We start from the raw sequence: 23,319 nt of genomic DNA, 5'->3' as shown, positions 1-23,319 counted from the left end.
AAGGTGTTTCCTAGAAAGATGTGGGTTGCAAAACATAACCAAGAATCCCATGAACACCTGTATTTTGGAGCAACGTTGAAGTAGTGCATACAGATGTTTGTGTGAACAAATTGAAAGAGCCCGAAAAGACACAATACCATATAGAGTATAAGAGGGAAAAAAAGTCTGAGCACAACGATGATCATTTTAGGATGGTGGATTTCCTGCTTGTATGAAAAAGACTTAATACTACATTTTCATGCGTTGAGTACTAACAGGTGGAGCGGTGGACCGTTTTGTTTTGTTTCTTTAACCCATAATATCCCTGTCTGTTTTTCTTGGTGGAAAACTGAATTATTGGTCGCAGAATGGCAGCAGGGTGGCTCAGCTAGTAAAGCATTGGCCTCACAATTCTGAGGTCCCAGGTTCAATCGCCTGTGTGGAGTTTGCATGTTCTCCGCGTGCTTGCGTGGGTTTTCTCCATGCACTCCGGTTTCCTCCCACACCCAAAAAACATGCAACATTAATTGAAGACTCTAAATTGCCCCAAGGTGTGATTGTGAGTGCGACTGTTGTCTGTCTCCATGTGCCCTGCAATTGGCTGGCAACAAGCTCAGGGTGTACCCTGCCTCCTGCACATTGACAGCTGGGATAGGCTCCAGCACTCCCGTGACCCTCATGAGGATAAGCAGCTAAGAAAATAGATGGATGGAAGCCAGGTTATCCACAGAAAAAAAACAACAGAACATCCAAACTCCACAGTCGAAGGCTTTTCGAAGTGTGTTTGCCTCATCTGCCAGTGTAGTGAAATGTGGAACAGCATTTTCAAACTTTATAGAGGGATGGCTGACTCGTTCCAACCATTTTCTTCGCCGCTTATTCTCACAAGGGTCGCGGGGAGTGCTGGCGCCTATCCAAACTGTCAACGGGCAAGAGGCAGGGCACACCCTGAACTGGTTGCCAGTCAATCTCAGGGTACATTGAGACAAACAGCCATACTCACAATCACACCTTGGGGCAATTTAGAGTGTCCAATTAATGTTGCATGTTTTTGGGGTTTGGGAGGAAACCAGAGTACCCGAAGGAAACCCACGCAGGCACGGGGAGAACATGCAAACTCCACACAGGCTGGTATGGGATTGAACTGTGAGGCCAACGCTTTACCAACTGATCCAACGTGCGACCTCTGAGATATTATCTTCAGTAAAATCTCTGCAACTGTAAAGGAGTACAGTTACACGACGCTGTGAAGCCATGCCTGATGTGTGGAAGGACATCGGAGATTGTGAGTTTCTCACAGCAGATAGACAAATCCACTGATGTGAGTAACACAGCCCAGGTGTGCATTTTCATTCGTATGGTGTTGAGTGATGAGTGAATGTGAACTCAGATAGTTACAAAAACTGTTCAAAGTTAATTATGTTGTGTAATATTGGCTCATGCGGTTATCCAAGGCACACAAACATACATTTACTCATAAATAATCCTCAATATACTTTAAAATAAATGTTTTGTAGTGGGTGTGACTTGGTTATTGTATTTCATCATTGGTCATTCTAAAAAAAAAAAAAAGAAAAACAATATGTTCAAATAATTATCCATCCATCCATTACCTGAGCCGCTTATCCTCACAAAGGTCGCAGGAGTGTTGGGTGCCTATCCCATTTATCTCTGGGCAGGAGGCGGGGTAGACCCTGAACTGGTTGCCAGCCAATTGCAGGGCACATGGAGACAAACAACAATCGTACTCACAATCACACTTAGAGGGAATTTAGAGTCTAATTAATGCATATTTTGGGGATCTGAGAGGAAAAAGGAGTGCTGGGAGCACAGGGATAATATACAAACTCCACAAAGGAACAGCCAGGATTTGAACCCTGACCCTCAGAACCGTGAGAGTGATGGTCTAACCAGCGAGTCACCATGCTGCCCTCAAATAATTATGCATATTTAATTTATATCAAGCAAACATTTGGAGGTTCTGCTATTCTGGTAAAGGTTTTGCATGTCGTTTCTCCTGTCCGACATCACTGTATTAGTCAAGTAAGAAGATGCATTGCACTGACTGTTGAGGACAATGGATGAAAACACTGTTGCTTAATAATTTATTGTCCATTGGTTGAATGAGACAGGTTTTTGTCAATGCAATCTGGTTTTTGTTTTCCAACATGTACTCGGGCAAAAGCAGTTATGATACTGATGCTATGTACATTTGAAGCCAGAAGTTGACATTCACTGTGCAAAAAGACATTACATTTTTCTCTCACTGAAGTCAAATCAGACTAAACCTCTTATGTTTCAGGTCAGTCAGAATCACCAAAATTATTTATTTTGTTAATATCCAGAGTAATGAGAGACAAAATTTCTGAGCAAATTTTATATTGCAGTATTTTCTTTGAGGTCAAACGTTTACATACATTTCCTTACTCTGGAGCAGCATTTTATTTGTGCTGCATGACTTGGGGTGAACGTTTTGGGTAACCTTCCACAAGGTTCTGACAGTACTCTGTTGGAATCCTGGCTCTTTCCTCCTGACAGAACTGGTGTAACTGAGTCAGGTTTGTCGGTTCTCTTGGTCACGCATGCCTTTTCAGATTTGCCCACAAATTTTCAATGAGATTCAGATCAGGGCTTTGTGATGGGCCAAGATATTGATTTTTTTTTTTTTTTTTTCAATCCTCAATAATCCAACTTTTAACCATTTCGACAGTATGTTTCGGGTCATTTTCCATTTGCTTCCAAATGCTTCCAAACCCATTTGCGGCCATGTTTTAGCTTCCTGGCTGATGTCTTGAGATGTTGCCTGAATAGCAATGTGATCCTGTCTATTTTATGAAGAGCTCCAGTTCCTCCTACAGCAAAACAGCCCCACAAATGATACTGCCACCACCATGCTCCACAGTTGGTATGGTGTTCTGAGGTCTACAAGCTTCCTCCTTGTCCCCACAAATGTAACATTGGCCATTATAGCCAAAAGGTACAAACATATCTCAAGAAGTTAAGATCTTGTTGTCTTTTTGCAAACTGTAACCTGGGCTTTTTTTTTGTTTGTTTCTTTAGGAGTAACGGCCCAGCACTCCCACAAGGGTTTGTGAGGATAAGCAGCTCAGAAAATCGATGGATGGCTTCATTCTGGGTGAGTGGCCTTCCAGCCCATGTAGGACTCGTTTCATTGTGGATAATGACAATTTCTTCCCTTTCTTCTTTTATCCAGCATATTCACAAGATCTTTTGTTCTGGGGTTGATTTTCACATTCGCAACAGAGGCCATCCCCTTCCTGAGTGATGTGATGGCTGGACATTCCCATGATGATTATACTTGTGTGTAATTATTTGAACAGATGAACGTGATACCTTAAAGCATCGGGTAATTGCACCCAAGGATGAGCTAGCCTTGTGAAGCTCCACGATTCTTTCTCTGATATCCTGGCTGATTTCTTTTGATTTTCCCATCATTTCAAACAAGGAAGCAGAGTGTTTGAGGTGTGGCCTTAAATACATCCACAGGTGCGTGATCAATTAACTCAGTTTGTCAGTTAACCTATCAGGAGCTTCCAAAGACATGACCTCATTATCTAGACTTCCCGATATCCTTTAAAGACATAGTACCTTTATTGTATGTAAACTTTTGACCATGAAGAAAATACCGTAATATCAAATACTCTCTCTCTCATTATTGTGGCATTTTACAAAATTAAATTAATAATTCATCCATCTATCCATTTTCATAGCTGCTTATCCTCACAAGGGTCACAGGACTGCTGGAACCAATCCCAGCTGTCAACAGGCAGGAGGCAGGGTACATCCTGAAGTGGTTGCCAGCCAATTAATAATACTCTCCATCCATCCATTTTCTAAGCCGCTTATCCTCACAAGGGTCGCGGGAGTGCTGGAGCCTATCCCAGCTATCAACGGACAGGAGGCAAAGTACACCCTGAACTGGTTGCCAGCCAATCGCAGGGCACATGGAGACAGACAACAGCTCACACAATCACACCAAGGGTCAATATAGAGTCTCCAATTAATGTTGCATGTTTTTGGGGATGTGGAAGGAAACCGGAGTGCCCGGAGGAAACCCACGCAGGCATGGGGAGAACATACAAACTCTACACAAGAATTTTGGATGGTCTAATATTAATTTTAAAAACTACAGCAGCCCTGGCGGCACAGTGCCGTTGTTGTAGAGTGTTGGCCTCACATTTCTGAGGGCCAGGGTTCAAAGCCTGGCCTGTGTGGAGTTTGCATGTTCTCTCTGTGCCTGCAGAGGGTTTCTCCGGCGATTCTAAGTGCAACTTTTGTCTCTCTCTGTGCCTTGCAACTGTTTGGCTACCAGTTCAGGGTGTAGCCTGCCTCCTGCCCAATGACAGCTGTGATAGGTTCCAGCACTCCTGCAAACCTTGCGAGTATAAGCAGCTCAGAAAATGGATGGATGGATTCAGCCGGCCCAGAAAGTCAACATTCCTTGTTAACATTTGTTTTCATTGAAATGTGACCGACAACTTCAAGTAGCAAATGTGGTTATACTTTTTTTACATTTGACTTTGTGATTGTCCTTTTGACTTGATGGTGTTTGCTTACTTTTTAGCGCTAAAGTTGTCCGATAAAATGGTATTGTAGCATCATAATTTTTGGGTTACACTTCAGATTTGAAATTGAATTACACCCTGGTTTTATGATTTTCAATGGATGTTCTTTTGATGTCAGAAAAACCTAAAATTTCATCAGAAATGTTTACATTTTATACCCATTTCTCCAAGGCGGTTTTGGTCTTTTAACTTTATTTGATATACTAAAGCACCACGGTGGAAAAGCTGAAAAGTGTTGGCCTCACAGTTCTGAGGACCCAGGTTCAATCCTGGCCCTCCCTGTGTGGAGTTTTCATGTTCTCCCCATGCCTGCATAGTTTTTTCTCTGGGCATTCCGGTTTCCTCCCACATCCCCAAAACATGCAACATTAATTAGACACTCTAAATTTCCCCAAGGTGTGATTGTTTGTGTGAGTTGTTGTCTGTCTCCATGTGCCCTGCGATTGGCTGGCAACCAGTTCAGGGTGTACTCTGCGTCCTGTCCGTTGACAGCTGTGATAGGTTCCAGCACTCCTGCAACCCTTGTGAGTATAAGCAGCTCAGAAAATGGATGGATGATTTAATACAGAGGCTTAATGTAACTTGGATGTGTCTTGGATGACCAGGTATTTTGACCAGGAGCCTCCCCATTACATATTCAGAAATTTAGAATTTTACAAAGTTCACAGGGGCTTTTAATAATATCCATAACTAAGATTTTATGTAAAAATACCCCCCCCCCCCCAAAAAAAAAAAAAATCACCACACTTTTTGCAAGTTTCCCCTTCAGTCATTAATTTATATTTTGAAGGACACTATTCTTCGTCACGCTTTTTTTTTTGGACTTACAAATGTGGTATTATATAATATACAACATAGAAAACATGACTACATCACCATTCAAAACTTTAATTCACATTCAGTTGGATCTCATTACATTTAATTGTATTTACAGAAATGTGCATTACGAGGAAAATACCAATGTACATATTGGAGGTGGGGGGCCATATATAAAACAGAAAATGTTAGAATGAAATAAATGTGTGACACACAGAACATGTTGCGATGTTTATTGAAGTGAATTCTCTCAGATCCGGGACACGAGCACAAAACTTGCAACTTCACCTCTTGTCTTCTCCTGTTAACATACAGGAATGGATGTCTCATCATTGAAACCTCTAATTAGACTAATCGAAAACTACATGAGCCAATCCACATAGCACATCAGAAAATCTATCACCCTTCCTCTGTGGAATGTACAGTATGTGTTTTTAAAGTAACATGCTGCAGAACATAATAATGTTTGGGTGATTATTATGCACTGAGTTCAGTACACGAGCAGTTATTCACTCCATCATCATCCTCCTCACATCACAGGTAGCAAGTGTGTATATATTTTACACACATGCACACGCACGCATACACACATGCACACGCACGCACACACACACATATACAATCAACATTCTGATGCAAAATGTCACAATTTGTTGGACTATCTCTCCAAGGAAAGGAGATACACATGCAAATGAAAAGCTTTTAAAAGTTAAAAGTATCAACACTTTTGTGTATCAGACCTCACACAATCAGAAAAAAATATGAAATGACAAGTATACTATAAATGTAAGATTGCTCACCAATGAAAGGTTGTTGTGCATTGTTTTACTTTTTATCCAAACAATAACAACAAAAAATTATAAAAAACAAAACAAAACAACTATTCACCTTTTTTTTCCAGTGAATAAAGATTAGACACTCACGTGTAACTGGCGGACAGTGCTGAAGTATTAGGCTATCAACAGTTTTATAGTTTGTTTATATTGTATCCTTTTTTAAAATTTAAATATTTCTCCCTTGTCTCGTAGTTTGACAAATCCAAAATTATAAATAGGTCAACTGTGTCTTTCTGCAGTATTTAGTTTGAACCTGTGAAATAAAAGATGGGCCGCTATTAAAAGATGGTTGTAAATTGTCGTGTAAAATTTTGTGATATGACTTTTCTTTATTTTGCGGAAGTGGGGGTTCAGATGAAAAAAAAGGCAATGTGTAATCTTGCTTAATTTATTGTGTTTGGTCATCTGTTTAGGGCTTCATCAAAAATGTCCTTGATGGCTATTGGCACAATAAACTATGACCTAATCTATTAATTGTTTGTAGATGTTTTTTTAATAGGATGCAATGGTTATCTCTCTGAATGTTCTTTTTTTTGCCAATGTTGTACTGTACTGCACAAAATAATGTTAAAGGGCATTTCCAACCCACGTTGTTCTTTAGATATCAAACTCAAGAGAGATTTGAGAGATTCAACAGTGCTTCTACTCTTGGTTACATCGTTGCACATTGATCAACAATCAATTCCAAACAATTGTCAGACTAGTTTTAGGAGCAAATAATCATTTTGCCCATTCCTAATGAATTGTGCTACCGAAACTATAGAGGATTTGGTAGAGGTGTTTGTATTGTATACAGTGGAGCAAAAAAAAAAAATTATTTTGTCACCCACCAATTGTGCAAGCTCCCCCTTAAAAAGATGAGATGTAATTTTCATAAATATGCCTCACGTATAAAAGAACGATTATTGTTTCTGATTTTTAAAGAATAGCAAATTATGGTGAAAAAAAAGTAGTCTACTACAAACAAGCATGATTTGTGGCTTTACTCTTTCCTCCACTTGTTACCTGTATTAATGAGACTTATTTAAACTCATCAGTATACTTAACACTTACACAACCTCAGTCAAACTCCAAACTTCACTCTAACCAAGACCAAGGAGCTGTCAAAGGACACCAAAATCTAAATTGTTGAGCTGCATCTGTTTGAGAAGACTGAATCCGCAATTGGTAAGCAGGCTGGTATGAAGAAATCAACTGGAGGAATTTAATAGAAAATGGAAGACGTACAAGATCACTGATAATCTCCCTGGATCTGGCGCTCCATGCAAGATCTCACACTGTGGGGTCAAAATGATCACAAGAGCAGCAAATAAAAACACAAGAACCACATGGGGGGACCGAGTGAATGACCTACAGAGAGCTGGGATTAAAGTAACCTAGGCTACCATCGGTATATAACCATCTCAATGATGATTAGAAGAAGTTAAATATACTGTTTGTGTGTCACAGAAAATGGTCTGAATACTTACGGCTGTGTGATATTTCAGTTCCCTTTTCACACTACACCGCCAGGAACTAAAATTCTTTAAACATCATGCTTTGGGCCTGTTTTTCTGCAGAGGGACCAGGACGACTGATACAAGTAAAGGAAAGAATGAATGGTGCCATGTATTGAGAGATTTTCAGTGAAACCCCCTTAGATCACCAAGGGCATTGAAGATGAAACATGGCTGAGTCTTTCAGCATTTAAATGACCCCACCAAATACACCATCCGGGCAACAAAGCAGTAGCTTTATAAGAAGCATTTCAAGATTCTGGAGTGGCCGCGCCAGTCTCCAGATCTCAACCCTATAGAAATGTTTGGAAGGAGTTGAATGGATGCGTTGTCAAGGGAAAGCCCCAAAACATCACTTCTCTAGAGGGGATCTGCATGGAGGAATGGGCCAAAATACCAGCAATAGTGTGTGAAAACCTAGCAATGATTTACACAAAACATTTGACCTCTGTCATTGCCAACACACGTGATATTACAAAGTAATGAGATAATTTTTTGTTATTGAACAACTATTTTTCCCTATAATTTGCTAATAAATTCTTTAAACATTATCCATTTTCAGCACCAATTATCCTGTGTGTGTCAAGGACGAGACTCGGGGGTGGACCCAAATGCACGACTCAGGTGAGAGGTAAGCAGTGCGGAATAAGCCTTTATTCGTTCCAATGTCGGTTACCAGGGAGTCAGTCCAAACAAGCAGCAAGATCAGTAACGGCAGGCTTACGGGGTAGGTTGGGAGACAGGCGTTGGTCGGTACACGGGAGGTAGACGTCAGGAGTACGGTAGTGCGGGAACGAGGCATGAGAGGCAACGATCTAGCAGAGTCTCTGCCGTCCCCCGGGTCCTATATGTACTGGGTCTAATCGGAGGTCATGAGGCGCAGGTGTGACCCTTCTGATTAGACAGCCACGCCCAGCCCTGGCTGGAATCCAGGATCATGACAGTACCCCCCACTCAACGGCCGGCTCTGGACGGCCCAGGCGCATCAGGGTGAGCCGCGTGAAAGTCCCTGATGAGGGAGCGGTCCACGACGAAGCGGGAGGGGACCCAAGAGCGGCGGGAAGACAGCAACCGGCGCACGGTGTACACCAACCCACCGTCGACCATGCAGGGGGGCGGGGGGGACTTGAGCGGAGGAGCCAGCGACGACGTGCGATTCGGGCGAAGTCTGCTGACGTGGAAAGTAGGGTGCACCCTCATCGACCTGGGCAGTTTCAACGAGACGGCGACCGGGTTAATAACCTTGGAAACAGGGAACGGGCCAACGAACCTGGGAGCAAGTTTGCGGGATTCCGTCCGCAGCGGGAGATCTTTGGTGGAGAGCCACACTCGCTGTCCCACTCTGAGCTCTGGTGCGGCCCTCCTCTTGCAGTCTGCTGCGGCCTTGTAGGCGCTGCTCATGCGCAGCAGTGTCCTCCGAGCTGCTTCCCAGGTCCGTTTGCAGCATCGCACCACGGCCAGGGCCGACGGAACTGTGGATTCTGTGACCAGTGGAGGAAACAGGCACGGAGGATACCCATGCACGACATGGAGTGGAGCCATACCTGCGGAGGGTAGGGAATTGTGGGCATACTCCACCCACTTGATGTACTGGCTCCACGTGCTCTGGTCCCTGGATACCAGACATTGAAGACCGGTCTCTAATTCCTGGTTAATCCTCTCAGTCTGGCCATTAGACTCTGGGTGATGACCCGATGTCCGACTTGCTGAAGCGCCGATGAGGTTGCAGAACTCCTTCCAGAAACGGGCGCTGAATTGCGGACCCCTGTCCGAAACGATGTCCTGGGGTAGACCGTGGTAACGGACGACTTCGTCTAATACCAACTGGGCTGTCTGCTTGGCCGACGGGATCTTCGGGAGCGGCACGAAGTGGACCATCTTGGAGAAACGGTCCACTATGGACAGCACCACTGTGTTCCCTTGTGAAGGCGGCAGGCCGGTAACGAAGTCCATCGCGATGTGTGACCACGGACGAAAGGGGATGGACAGGGGTTGCAACTCACCAACGGGCCGTAGGCGGGAAGTTTTATTGGCAGCACACACCGGGCAGGCGTTGACGAACTCCCTTACATCCTTGCTGAGGTTAGGCCACCAGAACCTCTGTTCGACCACTGACCGTGTCTTCGCCATAACCGGGTGGCAGACCGTCTTGTTGGTATGGGCCCAATTGATGACGTCTCCCCGCAGAGATGGGATGATGAAAAGACGGCCCGACGGACAATCCGCGGGTGGCGGTGTCTCTTCCAGGGCCTCCTTCACCCGCGACTCGATCGACCAGGTGAACCCGGACACGAAGCACCCCGCTGGCAGGATAGTAGCGGCGTCTGAATCAGTGCGCCCTCCCTCGTGGATCCGCGAGAGTGCATCCGGCTTGCCGTTTTTGGAGCCTGGGCGGTAAAACACCTTAAAGTGGAAGCGGGTGAAAAATAGAGCCCACCTGGCCTGACGGGCGTTCAACCTCTTCGCTGACTTCAGGTATTCAAGGTTCTTATGGTCCGTGAAGACAACGAACGGTACTTGCGAGCCCTCCAGCCAGTGCCGCCACTCCTCCAACGCGCTCTTGACCGCCAGCAGTTCCTTATCTCCCACGTCGTAGTTCCTCTCTGCCGGGGTCAACTTTCTAGACAGGAACGCGCACGGGTGAATCCTTCCATCCCTGGGACTCCTCTGCGACAAGACTGCTCCGATCCCTGAATTCGATGCATCCACCTCCACCACAAACTGGTTATCGGGATCCGGAATAATGAGAACGGGCGCAGTAGTGAAACTTGCCTTGAGCCTGCCGAAGGCCTCCTGGCAGGTCCCGGACCAGTCGAAGGTGGTATTTGGCGAAGTGAGCGAATGCAGAGGAGCGGCCACGGAACTGAAGTTCCTTATGAATTTCCTATAGAAATTGGCAAATCCCAAGAACCTCTGCACGTCCCTCCTGTTGGTGGGGGTAGGCCACCGCAGCACCGCGTCGACCTTCCCGGGATCCATCCGTATCGCTCCCTCAGCCAGGACGAAGCCCAGTAAGGACATGGATGCCTGATGGAACTCACACTTATCCATATTCACGTATAATTGGTGCTGCTGCAGACGCCGGAGCACCTCTCGGACTTGTTGAATGTGAGAGGCTAGGTCTGCTGAAAAGATGAGAATGTCATCCAGGTAAACAAAGACAGATCTGTTCAGGAACTCCCGGAGCACGTCGTTAATGAAGTTCTGAAAGACAGCCGGAGCGTTTGTCAGTCCAAAGGGCATCACAAGATACTCATAGTGCCCTGTGGGGGTGTTGAACGCCGTCTTCCACTCATCCCCTTCCCGAATCCGCACCAGATGGTAAGCGCTGCGCAAGTCGAGCTTGGTGAAGATCCGGGCTCCCTGGAGGAGTTCGAATGCTGTAGAGATAAGCGGCAAAGGGTACCTGTTCTTGACTGTGATGTCGTTCAGTCCTCGGTAGTCGATGCAGGGTCGCAGCGTGGAGTCCTTCTTCTTGACAAAAAAAAACCCGCACCGGCTGGTGAAGATGAGGGGCGAATGAGTCCGGCTGCCAGCGAGTCCTCAATGTAGTCCCTCATGGCTTGATGCTCTGGTCCTGTTAAAGAGAACAGTTTCCCTCTGGTAGGAAAGGTGCCTGGCAGGAGTTCAATCGCGCAGTCGTATGACCGATGTGGCGGTAGAGACTTTGCCTTAGATTCCGAGAAGACCTCCCGTAGGTCATGATAGCAGGAGGGCACTGTGGTCAGGTCCAGGGCGGTACCAGGTTCTGTTAGCCGAACCGGCGCGACTTGAATACCCCTGTCTCTCCGGACAGCGAAACAACGACTGAGACAGTCCTCACCCCAAGTCTTGATCTGACCTGTGGTCCAATCTATGTGCGGATTATGTTCTTTGAGCCACGGACTCCCCAAGATGATGTCGCTACTACGTGCGTCGAAGACATGAAAGCTAATTCGCTCCGAGTGAGCGTCCGGAAAGCTCATACGTAGCGTCTGAGTACGATGTGTAACCCGACAAAGGAACTTGCCGTTGGCAGCATAGGCGTGACGAAACCGTTGCGTGGGGAAGGTTGCCGCTCCCAGCTCCTCGACCACGCGGGGATTTATCAGGTTTGCTTCCGACCCAGAATCTATGAAAGCCGTCACAGAGCATGAACGGGAGTCCGTTCCCAAGGTGAGGTGAAGAAGGGACCTCCCTGACCCCGTCGCGGTGTACCGCACACTCACCGGAGTAGCGATCCTGATGTCAGAATGCCCTGGTCGAGTCGGGCAACGGGCGATCAAGTGTCCCAAACGCCCGCAGTAAAAACAGCGTCCCTCGCGTCGCCGACGTAAGCGCTCCTCCGCTGAGCTGCCAAGCCCCTCCACTTGCATGGCTTCCGGTGAAGCTGACAACACGGGTGGCCGGGAAGCGGAAACAACCGGACTGCGACTCTCCCTCTCCTCCTCCCTCAGGCCCTCCATCTGTCTCTGCACGGTGAGGCGCTGGTCCACCTTGAGGGCCAATGCGATGAGGGAGTTAAGCGAAGGCGGAAGATCCATGGCCACGAGGTGACCACGGATCTGTGGGGACAGTCCCTCGTAAAACGCGTCATGGAGGGCTTCCTCATTCCAGCGGCTCTCGGCAGCCCGAATCCGGAACTCAATGGCGTAGTCGGACACGCGGCAACGCCCCTGGCGAATTGTCATGAGTGACGACGCCGCCTGGCGTTCCGGAGCCGCATACTGGAACACCTGGGTGAGCGCGCAGACGAAGCTCGCCCATGAGCGGCAGGTCTCCGAGTTACGGCTCCACTCGGCGGTGGCCCATGCCTCCGCCCTCCCTGTCATGTGGGAAATGACGAAGGCGATCCGGGAGCGGTCCGTGGGAAAAGCGGAAGCTTGCAGCTCAAAGTGGAGATCGCACTGCGCCAAGAAGGGCTTGACGTTACCGGAGTCGCCTGAGAACCGCTCTGGTCGAGAGAGCGGAGTGATGGTGGCACGGGGAGGCACAGGAGCGGCCGCGCTAGCTTGGGAGGCTAGCCACAGTTGCAGCTGGGTGCAGAGCTCCTGGATCTGGTGAGTCATACCCTGGAGAGCAGCCTCTTGCTCACCCAGGCGTTTGCCCTGCACTTGCAGCGCACGGCGAATGGCTTCAGAGTCGGCTGGGTCCATGTTCTTGGCTAGATCGTTCTGTCACGGACGAGACTCGGGGGTGGACCCAAATGCACGACTCAGATGAGAGGTAAGCAGTGCGGAATAAGCCTTTATTCGTTCCAATTTCGGTTACCAGGGAGTCAGTCCAAACAAGCAGCAAGATCAGTAACGGCAGGCTTACGGGGTAGGTCGGGAGACAGGCGTTGGTCGGTACACGGGAGGTAGACGTCAGGAGTACGGTAGTGCGGGAACGAGGCATGCGAGGCAACGATCTAGCAGAGTCTCTGTCGTCCCCTGGGTCCTATATGTACTGGGTCTAATCGGAGGTCATGAGGCGCAGGTGTGACCCTTCCGATTAGACGGCCACGCCCAGCCCTGGCTGGAATCCAGGATCATGACAGTGTGTTGGTCGATGTATGTTTTACATATATACCAAATATTAGTTATTACACATTATTAATTTCACCTTCATGTTTCACAGGTTTTGTTCTCTTGTGGCTGCTTGTTCTCTCCGGCACGCTGTTCCTCATATGGTACTGTTCTAACTGGCTCCATGTGTATAATATTTGGTGCAGCTGGACATAACCATCTGTTTTGTCTTTCTCTGGCTCTCTCACTTTCATATAACAAAATTACTTTTCATCCGGACTTCAGTAAGGGGCGACAATTCGTAACGCTATTCTTCCCTTTGCAAAGACTTTTTTTTGTAATAAAATTAAATTCAGCGAGAAGTTATAAACCCCAAGACCTGACGGGAGGGTTTCTTCTCCCCAAGATCTGACAATTAGGGGTTCGAGGCCCAGACAATTTCGTAGACGTTTGAATATTGTGATAAAGAGAAGCGCATCTAAAAAATGGGAACTGGGAAGCGCAAAACCAGGGATAAGAGCAAAAACAGGGATTTACCAGTGTACATGTCACTAATGGCGCATATGAGGGGAAAAATGTGGAGAGAAAAAAAATCTATAGCGTAGGTAGAGAAGTGGGTAACTCACTATGGTTTCCCAGTCACAGGAAGTATTCGGTAGGTACAACATTTAGGGGAAATGGGGAGGAGGAGAAAAGTAGTTTTAAAGAACAACAAAAAAATAAAAATTAAGGTTTTTAGAAGACATTGAGAAAAATCCAGAATGTCTGGAAATATGGTTGAGAGACTAATAAGCGATAGAACAGTCAAAGGAATTTAGTGAAAAATGAAAAGAGTCCAAAGAAACTGGTGACTGTGTATCTCCTCCTGTGACACTGTTTCTGTGGTTGCCTGGTGGAAGACGTTGGGACAACACCAGTGACTGGGTCCCCCCCTATCTCCCGCAAGTCAAATAGCAATCTGAGCATTCAAGTGCCAATGACGATCAGTGGCCCCCTCCTTCAAATGCGGCGCCTCTGCTCCCTCCCCTCTGCACACAAGCTGGTGCTGTTGCTGGTCCCCCAACTCTCCGCCTGTTATACCGGGAGATGATCGCGGGGCGCTAGAGCCTATCTGAGCAGACTTCAGGCGAAAGGCGGACGACACCCTCAACTAGTCACCAGTCAGTCACAGGGCACATAAAGACACGGACAGCCTTTTAAAATTCAGTCAATGTGACCTTCAGATTTTTTCCCCCCTCATTTTGTCTCCAGTCGGTCATGTATATCTATGATGAAAATTACAAAATGGGAGAACTTCCACAATTGGTGGCTGACTAAATACTTTTTGCCCCACTGTATATTCTGTTTGTTGTATAAAGCACCTTTGTGGTCCTGAAAAGTTCAGTCACTTTGCTTTATATTACAGAGCACCAAAATAATCCCTTACTCTAGTATATTTCTGGGGTGTATTTTATCAAGCACAAGTGTAAAATACATGACAGAATATTATTGGCAAGTACTTGTCCATCTTCAGAAGTCAATATTTAAAACTAAATGGTCCTTTCTACAGATGTGTGGAAGTCAGAAAGTTGACAGCAAACATCATGGCAGTTTTCGTGTATTAATCAAAATGAAAATAAATGATACATGTTTATTGAGAGTCCTGTTTGTACTGAGCAGGAAGGCTCTAACCATAAAATGGCTGAAAAGAGACATACAGTACTTACTATTAATCACCAGAATGATGTTTTTACAGAATGTACATATTGGAAAGACGCATCTAAACATGTACAATTGATATTCTAGTAGAAAAGTCAATAAAATTGATTACCCATGTTCTTAACTGTCAGGCTTAATTTTCGAAATGTGCCCTTTTGAGAGGCGTAGCTTAAAACTTCATTGCAAAAAAAGAGCAATAATATGAACTCGTGGATTAAATGTCAGTTGAGTGATGGATTCTCCCCTGCTGTTTGCTCTAATATTGTTTTTATTTTTCATCTTTTCAAAAACAATGAAATAAATTAGGAGAATGGCTATCTCAATAACACATTTTGTTGAGAGAGGGAGCGTTTGTGAAAAAGTGTGATCCGATTTACATCTGGACTGTGTGTGGTTTATGGTTCAATTGGCATGTATGGAAGATATCATGAAGCTTCTCTCTCTCTCTCTCTCTCTCTCTCTCTCTCTCTCTCTCTCTTAATGTTTGACTGTAAGGCTGTACCTATGTCATAATGAAGAACCCCTCCCTCCGTCTAAATACCCTCCCTCTGACCCCTTTGCAGGGCTACCTAATGAGCATGTGACCTTCCAGATTTAGGGGGCGCAGTGGGTCCCCTGCCTTCCCTCTGTCCATGATCCCTCCGTCCATGGCCCAGGATGCAGTGCGCACTGCCACACCCTTCATCGTCGTCATCTCCCTCGCTTTCAGAGGATGACTCACCAAACTGTCGAGGCTTCTCATAAATACAGCAGCCTGAAACATAGCACGCTAGATTAAAACTGATCAAATTGAGCCTCCAAAATAACACCTTAACTCAAATATTCAGAAACACCTGCAAACGTTAGTAGTTTGGTTATAAATACCAATTAAAGTCAGCCTGTGATAAAAATAGCATCTAAGTACGTAATCATGCTGTGGAAAACAATACATCCATCCATTTTCTGTACTTGGGGGGAGATCCCCAAAAATGCTTGTCAGTTTATCCCTGCTTATTCAAGACATTTTGGGGTCAAAAATAAATAAATAAATAATATATATATATATAATATATATATATATATATATATATACACGTTTTTTTTATGCAGTTATAATGTGGGTGGCACGGTGTGTTGCAGCTGTAAAGCATTGGCCTCACAATTCTGAGGCCCGAGTCTGAGGTCTGAGTTTGATCCCGGCCCTGCCTGTGAGTTTGCATGTTCTCCCCATTCCTGCATGGGTTTTCACAGGCACTCCGGTTTCCTCCCACATCCCAAAAACTTGCACCATTAATTGCCTCGAGCTGTGATTGTGACTGTTTGTCTCTGTGTTTCCTGCAAATGGCTGTCAACCAGTTCAGGGTGTATCCTGCCTCCTGCCGTTGACAGTTTGGATAGGCTCCAGCATTCCCGCGACCCTTGTGAGGGTAAGCGGCTAAGTAAATGGATGGATGGATGGATGGATGGATGAATAGATAATGGGTGACAATTTTCTGCAGATTTTTTTACTAATCATCGTCTGATCCCCAATCTACTATTTTAGGTTGAAAAATCCTTTCCAGTCAATTACAGCCTGAAGTCTGGAATGCATAGACATCAGATGATGGATTTCATCCCTGGTGTTGTTCTACCAGACTGTAACTGTCTTCAGTTTCTGCTTGGTCTTGGGACAATTTACCTTCAGAAAATGAAATAATTTCACAATGTTACAGGTCATTGTCTATCTCCACTGTGAAGCACTGTCTAATGAGCTCTTAACCATTTGGCTGAAAATGAAAAGATATTTCTCGAAACACATGAGAATTCATCCTGTTGCTTTTGTGAGCAGTTCACATAATCAAAAAGTACAATTGTAGCAGTTCCATTGGCAGCAACATATGTGCACATGGCCATGGAACAACCAATTGTCCCATTACCTTTGCTCCCCTCAAAATTGGGAGGTGCAAATACGACCTAATGCAATTCCTACAGCCAGCGTTCAATTAATATGGATGCAATTATTATCAAATTAAACTGGAAGTCTGCAACTAAAGCACAACTTGTTTGTTTCATTTCAAATCACCTGTGGTGAGGTTTTGAGCCAAAAAGATGAGAATGTCCTATTGTTTAAAGACATGACAAAAAGCTACATTTCAGTAAATTGAGTGTGACTGCTATTTAAGTGTAGCAGAAATAAGAGCAGACATGTGATTTGATTGAATGAAAAAATAGCTCGAGGTCTGGGGGCTGCAAACATGATCAAAGTATGATCACCAATTTTAATGTGCAAGTTTTATAAATTGTATTATGAATGAAATATATCTATAAATAAATGCTATTCTGTTTTCAAAATATAGACAATATGATCGTTCATTATTTAGGTGCATACCTTTACCCCAAAAAATTACAAATTCAATGACAAATTAAACTAAGTAAACTACTAGAAGTGAAACTAAATTGAATTCAGATTTGCATCATAGCATGCATGCGTGTTTTCCTAGCGTGTATATCGTATCCATTCAAAAACGTTTTAATTCTCGTTTTTGTAAATGATTGAAATGCATGAATTTAACAACAATTATTAACGTTTCGTTATCAGTAAATATTACAGACATTTTTACAAGGAATTGTTTCTGAACTCTCACCTTGTGTCTGACCAAACACACTAAGCCCGTGAGTGTTCCCTTTGACCACTGTGGGCAACATCAGACGTAGGCACTGTGGTCAGATCACTGTCATCTAGTGAAGCTACATGGCTAATTAAAGATTCAGATTACAGTTCTTATGTTCAATTTTGTGTTTTAGCAAACTTACAATGAAAATGTCAACAAACAAAAAACTACATTGCTAACTAAACCAAGCCAACTATTAACTATAAATTTGAAAGATCGCTTGCAACTTTGTTTCATTTTTTTTTTTTTTCAACCCACAATGATATCCCTGTCTGTTTTTCTTGGTGCAAAACTGAATTATTGCTCGAAGAATGTCAGTTGGGTGGTTCAGATGGTAAAGCATTGGTCTCACAGTTGTGAGGACCCGTGCTGTGTGGAGTCTGCATATTCTCCCCGTACCTGCGTGGGTTTTCTCTGGGCACTCCGGTTTCCTCCCACATCCCAAAAACATGCACCATTAATTGGACACTCTAAATTTCCCTTGGGTGTGATTGTGAGTGCGGTTGTTTGTCTCCATGTGACCTGCGATTGGCTGGCAACCAGTTCAGCCTGTAGACTGCCTACTGCCCGTTGATAATTGAGATGGGCTCCAGCACTCCCGTGACCTTTGTGAGGATAAGCTGCTAAGAAAATGGATGGATGGATGGATGGATAATATCACAAGATATAGTACAGTCCATGCTCACTTGATTAGCGACAAAGAAAATGGATGGATGGATGAATGCTTGCAGAATATCTTAAGCAATGCATGTTGAAAGCTGTGAATGACACTCCCAAACAGTTTTAAGGCTAATATTACGTTGCCTCCTATATTTAAAATACAGAATTAGCTATTTATGCACAGTAATGTCTGTGCTTTCATCCTCGATCAGGCTGTGCCAAGGTGGAATTTTAACATCACACACCATCTCATCCTGTACTTTCTACTTTGGCTTCAGACCAGAACTTTTTTTACTCAAAAAAAAAAGAAAATCTCATCCACTTTCACCACATTTTCTTTTTTTTTTTTTTTTACCATTATTATCGAAACGTAACACAAGCAGCATGTCTAACCCTTTTTGCTCCATGTTGCCCAGACTGTGTTGCTAACTGATGGTGTTTGTAATTATGAGTCTACCCCTTGAAGAGCAAAAGGGCGGCGCAGTCAGGTAAAGTAGCAGGAGACCTGTGCTTCCGTGTTAAAAAAAAAAAAAAAAAGTCAGGCTGTGGTTCACTGCGGTGGATCAGTTTTCATGTGCGCTGACAATGTACGATAAGTGCGCAGTAGCATTGGTCTGGAATTGTTTTTTTTTTTTTTAATGCATGCAATTTAAAAAGACGGAATTCCGACTACAAATGGAAAAATCGCATTTATCTTTCGGCTTGTCCTGTTAGAGGTCGCCACAGCGTGTCATCGTTTTCCATCGAAGCCTATCTTTTGCATCCTCTTCTCTAACACCCACCGTCCTCATGTCCTCCCTCACAACATCCATCAACCTTTCCTTTGGTCTTCCTCTGGGTCTTTTGCCTGGCAGCTCCATCCTCAGCACCCTTCTACTAATAAACTCCCTCTCTCGCCTCTGAACATGTCCAAACCATCTAAGTCTGCTCTCTCTAACCTTGTCTCCAAAATATCCAACTTTGGCTGTCCCTCCAATGAGCTCGTTTGTAATCCTATCCAACCTGCTCACACCGAGCGAGAACCTCAACATCTTCATTTCTGGTACTTCTAGTCCTGCTTCCTGTTGTTTCTTCAGAGCCACCATCTCGAATCCCTACATCATGGCCGGCCTCACCACTGTTTTATAAAATTTGCCCTTCATCCTAGTGGAGACTCTTCTGTCACATAAAACACCAAACACGTTCCGCCAACTGTTCCATCACGCTTGTACCCATTTCTTCACTCCCTTACCACAATCACCATTGCTCTGTATTGTTGACCCCAATTACAGTGAAGAAAATAAAACTAATAGTAGCAATGATTCTGATAACATAGGGTGTTAAACTGTAAATTGATGTACACTGTACTATGTTTTTGTTCCAGGGTTTTCATGGAAAGCAATCCCGCCATCCCTTCGATGACAGACTGCTGCCCATTCTCACTGATAACATTGTGGACATGGAACTCGGCACAGATCAACTGCCATCTTTAGTAGTCCGACACTCATAGCAGCATCACCGTAGTGTCCATAATATTGTTTCTTATTCATATGCACGGGAAAGACTTGATATTTCTTTACCTCATTACGCAACTATCTTTATACCTTTAGGTGCAGGGAAGGTAACTCCTGCTCATCATCATCACAGACTTTTTGTTGTCACAGAGACACAGTCTCCCACATCTCACTGTGATTGGTGGAGATGGGAAGATGACACCACTGTGTGGACAATGGCTGGAGGTACAGGAACTTCACTGACATTACTGTAGTATTTGCTTCAAAAAAGGTTTATGGGAATGTATTTGGAGATGATTTATTCTGTTACGCTTAAAAATATAACCTGCAATAGATCTTTTCTTAAACATGGTATGACTATAATATATAGTTTGTGAAACACTGACTGATTTACGTACTGGTTTATATTCCATGCATGTATGTTCATTGTTTATGAGTGAAAAAAAACAGGAAGCCACAGATATGTGGAAGCCACAAATAGACTTTGACCTATGTATTGGGCTTGTATTATGTAACCAGTGGAAAGAACCTCCTTTATACTCCATTTCTCTTCTAATCTAGATCCTTGTAAAAATAATTTAAACTTCTTCTTTTCCTTTTGGCTTGTCCCGTGAGGGTTCGCCACAGCGTGTCATCTTTTTCCATCTAAGCCTGTCTTGTGCATCTTCTTCTCTAACACCCACTGTCCTCACGTCCTCCCTCACAACATCCATCAACCTTTTCTTTGGTCTTCCTCTCGCTCTTTTGCCTGGCAGCTCTATCCTCAGCACCTTTCTACCAATATACTCACTCTCTCGCCTCTAAACATGACCAAACCATCGAAGTCTGCTCTCTCTCACCTTGTCTCCAAAACATTCAACCTTGGCTGTCCCTCTCATGAGCTCATTTCTTATCCAACCTGTTCACTCCACGTGAGACCCTCAGCATCTTCATTTCTGCTACCTCCAGTTCTGCTTCCTGTTGTTTCTTCAGTGCCACCGTCTCTAATCCGTACATCATGGCCGGCCTCACTACTGTTTTATAAACTTTGCCCTTTGTCCATGCAGAGACTCTTCTGTTGCATAGAACACCAGACACCTTCCGCCAACTGTTCCACCTCACTTGGACCCGTTTCTTCACTTCTTTACTACACTCTCTATTGGTCTGTATTGTTGACCCCAAGTATTTGAAGTCATCCACCCTCGCTATCTCTTCTCCCTGGAGCTTCACTCCTCCTCCTCCGCCCCTCACATTCATGCAAATATATTCTGTTTTACTTCGGCTAATCTCCATTCTCTTACGCCTACAGCACACCTCACCATTGTTTTACTGCCATCATACATGTCTTGGACTATTCTAACATATTTGTCCACCACACCAGATTTGTGCATGCAGTACCACAGTTTCTCTCTTGGTACTCTGTCATAGGCTTTTTCTAGGTCTAGAAAGACACAATGTAGCTCCTTCTGACCTTCTTTGTACTTTTCCACAAGCATCCTCAAGACAAATAATGCACCTGTAGTACTCTTTCTAGGCATGAAACCATACTGTGGCTCGCAGATACTTACTTCTGAGTCTAGCCTCCAGTGCTCTTTCCCATAACTTCATTGTGTGGATCATCACCTTTATTCCTCTGTAGTCTCCACAGTTCTGAACATTGCCTTTGTTCTTAAAAATGCAATGAATAAATAAATTGATTAAAAAAAAAAAACACCAGTGGGAAACTGCATTGATAGGGTATAATGCGGTATCTGCAGCACATGACAAGAACCTATGAAGCAAAAAAAACCATTTAACCGTACTTGGCAGTTTTTTACTTTTCTCGGTTGGGTCTGGTACCAATTCACCGCGAAAAACGAGCGGTTACTGTACTGTAATATTAACCTACAATGCTTTCCCATAACTTCATTGTGTGGCTCATCATCTTTATTCCTCTGTAGTTTCCGCAGTTATGAATATCGCCTTTGTTCTTAAAAATGGGGACTAGCACACTTTTCCTCCATTCTTCTGGCATCTTCTCTCCCGCTAGTATTCTATTGAATAAGTTGGTCAAAAATTCCACAGCCACCAAAATCATATGTCTGTAAGAACCAATAATAATAATAATAATAATGAGATATGAGCACAAGAGGTACTGACATTTTGATGACCTCCTCCCCAGGTGCTCATTGTCAACTGTGTCACTTGACCATTCCACTTTTTTCTCAGTTTTCCTCTTCCTAAGCTTGATTGTCAAACTCCGTCCCTCCTGGAAACAGAAAAATACAAAACATGGACAAAAGCAATAACTTTTGATCAGTTCTGTTTGAACAAGACCCCTTCCCAATGTAATTGCTCATCGTTTCAAAACATTTTGGACAATATTAGGAACTGTTAAGAGCTCCGTTCTGTTGGACTACAGCTGCATCTTAATGCACAAAGTCAGGCCAGTAAAGGGAGTTTGGTGTCAAGGAATTTGACTTTACTCAAATTCACCCTTTGTTATTTTTTTTACATTCACATATTTTTACAGGCCTTCCTGTGTGAGCTTTGTATGTTCTCACCCGTGTTTGTGTGGGATTACTGCAGGCATATCCTTTTCATTTTCCACCCCCAAACAAAAAATGCACGCCAGTAACAAATGTTGACAAGAAATTATAAATGGTTCCAGTTTACTTTAAACTGCTTGGTCAAATCCCCCGAGGGTCAAGAACAGGCCCCAAAACTAATGGTAGCAACTAGCAAGACTTATTCTAGCAGTTGGCCACCAAAGATGTGGATTGCCATGAAATGTGGATGTCACACATCCATAAAAATGCCGTATCTGTCAGATTGTGGACTAAGAGGACCATCATATTTTTACAAAAGAACGCATTCTGACCAAAAAGAAATGCTGAATGCAATATGCTCGTTCTTCTCCAATGTGCGTAACATACCAATTTGAATATCCCGTGATGCTTGGTAATGCTATAGGCGTAATGGGTACGGCCTTGATTAAACCTGGAAGGTTTATGAGCCTCTGTAAACTGTAGACTGAAAGACTGTAAAACGTATTCGTGACAAAAAAAAAAAAAAAAAAAAAACTAAATCTCTGGGCCGATCAGTCGTTACTGGTTTTACCTGCTGAGGCGGTGGCGGTGTGCTGGTTGGAACGGTCTCCGTTATCGTCTCACTTGACGTCCCAGGAACCTCCGCCATCCCTGGAGCTCGTTTGCTAACGCCAAGGTTAGCTAACCTTTAATGTGGATTTCTAACGATCGGTGTTTACAGCGTAACCTAAAGGCAGCAATACCAACGATTATAAATAAAATAAAAGATGGAAAGTCTGATATGAGCACTCTGATGGCATGGGATGTGGTCAATCTATTTAGTCAATGCTCAACATCAACAATAGTGAGCGAAACTTGGAACGGAAATGTAATACTGTATTCTGCTGTCGAATATGTACGTAGTTGTATACATGAGTTGGATAACTAAATCACAATGTGCCGGAACTTGAAATGGAACGCAGTAAGTACTAATGGTATACCGTTATAACAAATATTTTGTTTTACTCACGCTTTTAGAGCTTAAGGGTGAACATGTTTTATTTTGAAAGACTAACGAGATCAACTGTGTCAGTTTATGTTTTACACATGGTATAGTTTTGCGCGGGGACGATATTTGGAGACGGACAGCAGT

At 44.2% G+C, this 23,319-nt stretch overlaps 2 protein-coding genes and 1 long non-coding RNA gene across 4 annotated transcripts in view; 2 read left to right on the top strand and 1 right to left on the bottom strand.

Annotated features, from left to right (window-relative positions):
• The first annotated feature begins 2,191 nt into the window (after positions 1-2,191).
• LOC133503640 (uncharacterized) lies at positions 2,192-3,718 on the top strand. The gene is made up of 3 exons (XR_009795786.1): positions 2,192-2,956; positions 3,040-3,115; positions 3,194-3,718. It is a non-coding gene; the product is annotated as an uncharacterized LOC133503640 (long non-coding RNA).
• A 1,719-nt stretch (positions 3,719-5,437) lies between these two features.
• On the bottom strand, positions 5,438-23,307 carry ppp1r11 (protein phosphatase 1, regulatory (inhibitor) subunit 11). Of its 2 annotated transcripts, XM_061835668.1 has the most exons (5): positions 23,197-23,307; positions 22,759-22,914; positions 21,799-21,907; positions 15,467-15,651; positions 5,438-5,682 (listed from the first exon to the last, which is right to left on the bottom strand). In XM_061835668.1, exons 2-4 carry the CDS (start codon positions 22,834-22,836, stop codon positions 15,467-15,469), a joined length of 372 nt encoding a protein of 123 aa, XP_061691652.1. In that variant the 5' UTR covers positions 22,837-22,914; positions 23,197-23,307; the 3' UTR covers positions 5,438-5,682. The 2 variants fall into 2 exon arrangements, with proteins under 2 accessions (XP_061691652.1, XP_061691583.1); XM_061835599.1 differs by lacking the exon at positions 23,197-23,307 and having other exon boundaries at positions 22,759-23,024.
• Positions 23,009-23,319, top strand: part of vars2 (valyl-tRNA synthetase 2, mitochondrial) — a 45,727-nt gene continuing 45,416 nt past the window's right edge. Inside the window, exon 1 of the mRNA XM_061835159.1 lies at positions 23,009-23,148. Coding sequence (XP_061691143.1) covers positions 23,122-23,148 — 27 coding nt within the window. The 5' untranslated portion in view covers positions 23,009-23,121. The remainder of the gene's footprint in view (positions 23,149-23,319) is intronic.

Source organism: Syngnathoides biaculeatus, chromosome 1, assembly GCF_019802595.1.
Source record: "Syngnathoides biaculeatus isolate LvHL_M chromosome 1, ASM1980259v1, whole genome shotgun sequence".
In the NCBI taxonomy this organism is placed as follows: Eukaryota; Metazoa; Chordata; class Actinopteri; order Syngnathiformes; family Syngnathidae; genus Syngnathoides; species Syngnathoides biaculeatus.
Note: the sequence above shows the minus strand (reverse complement) of the source record. Positions and strands in the feature narration are given on the sequence as shown.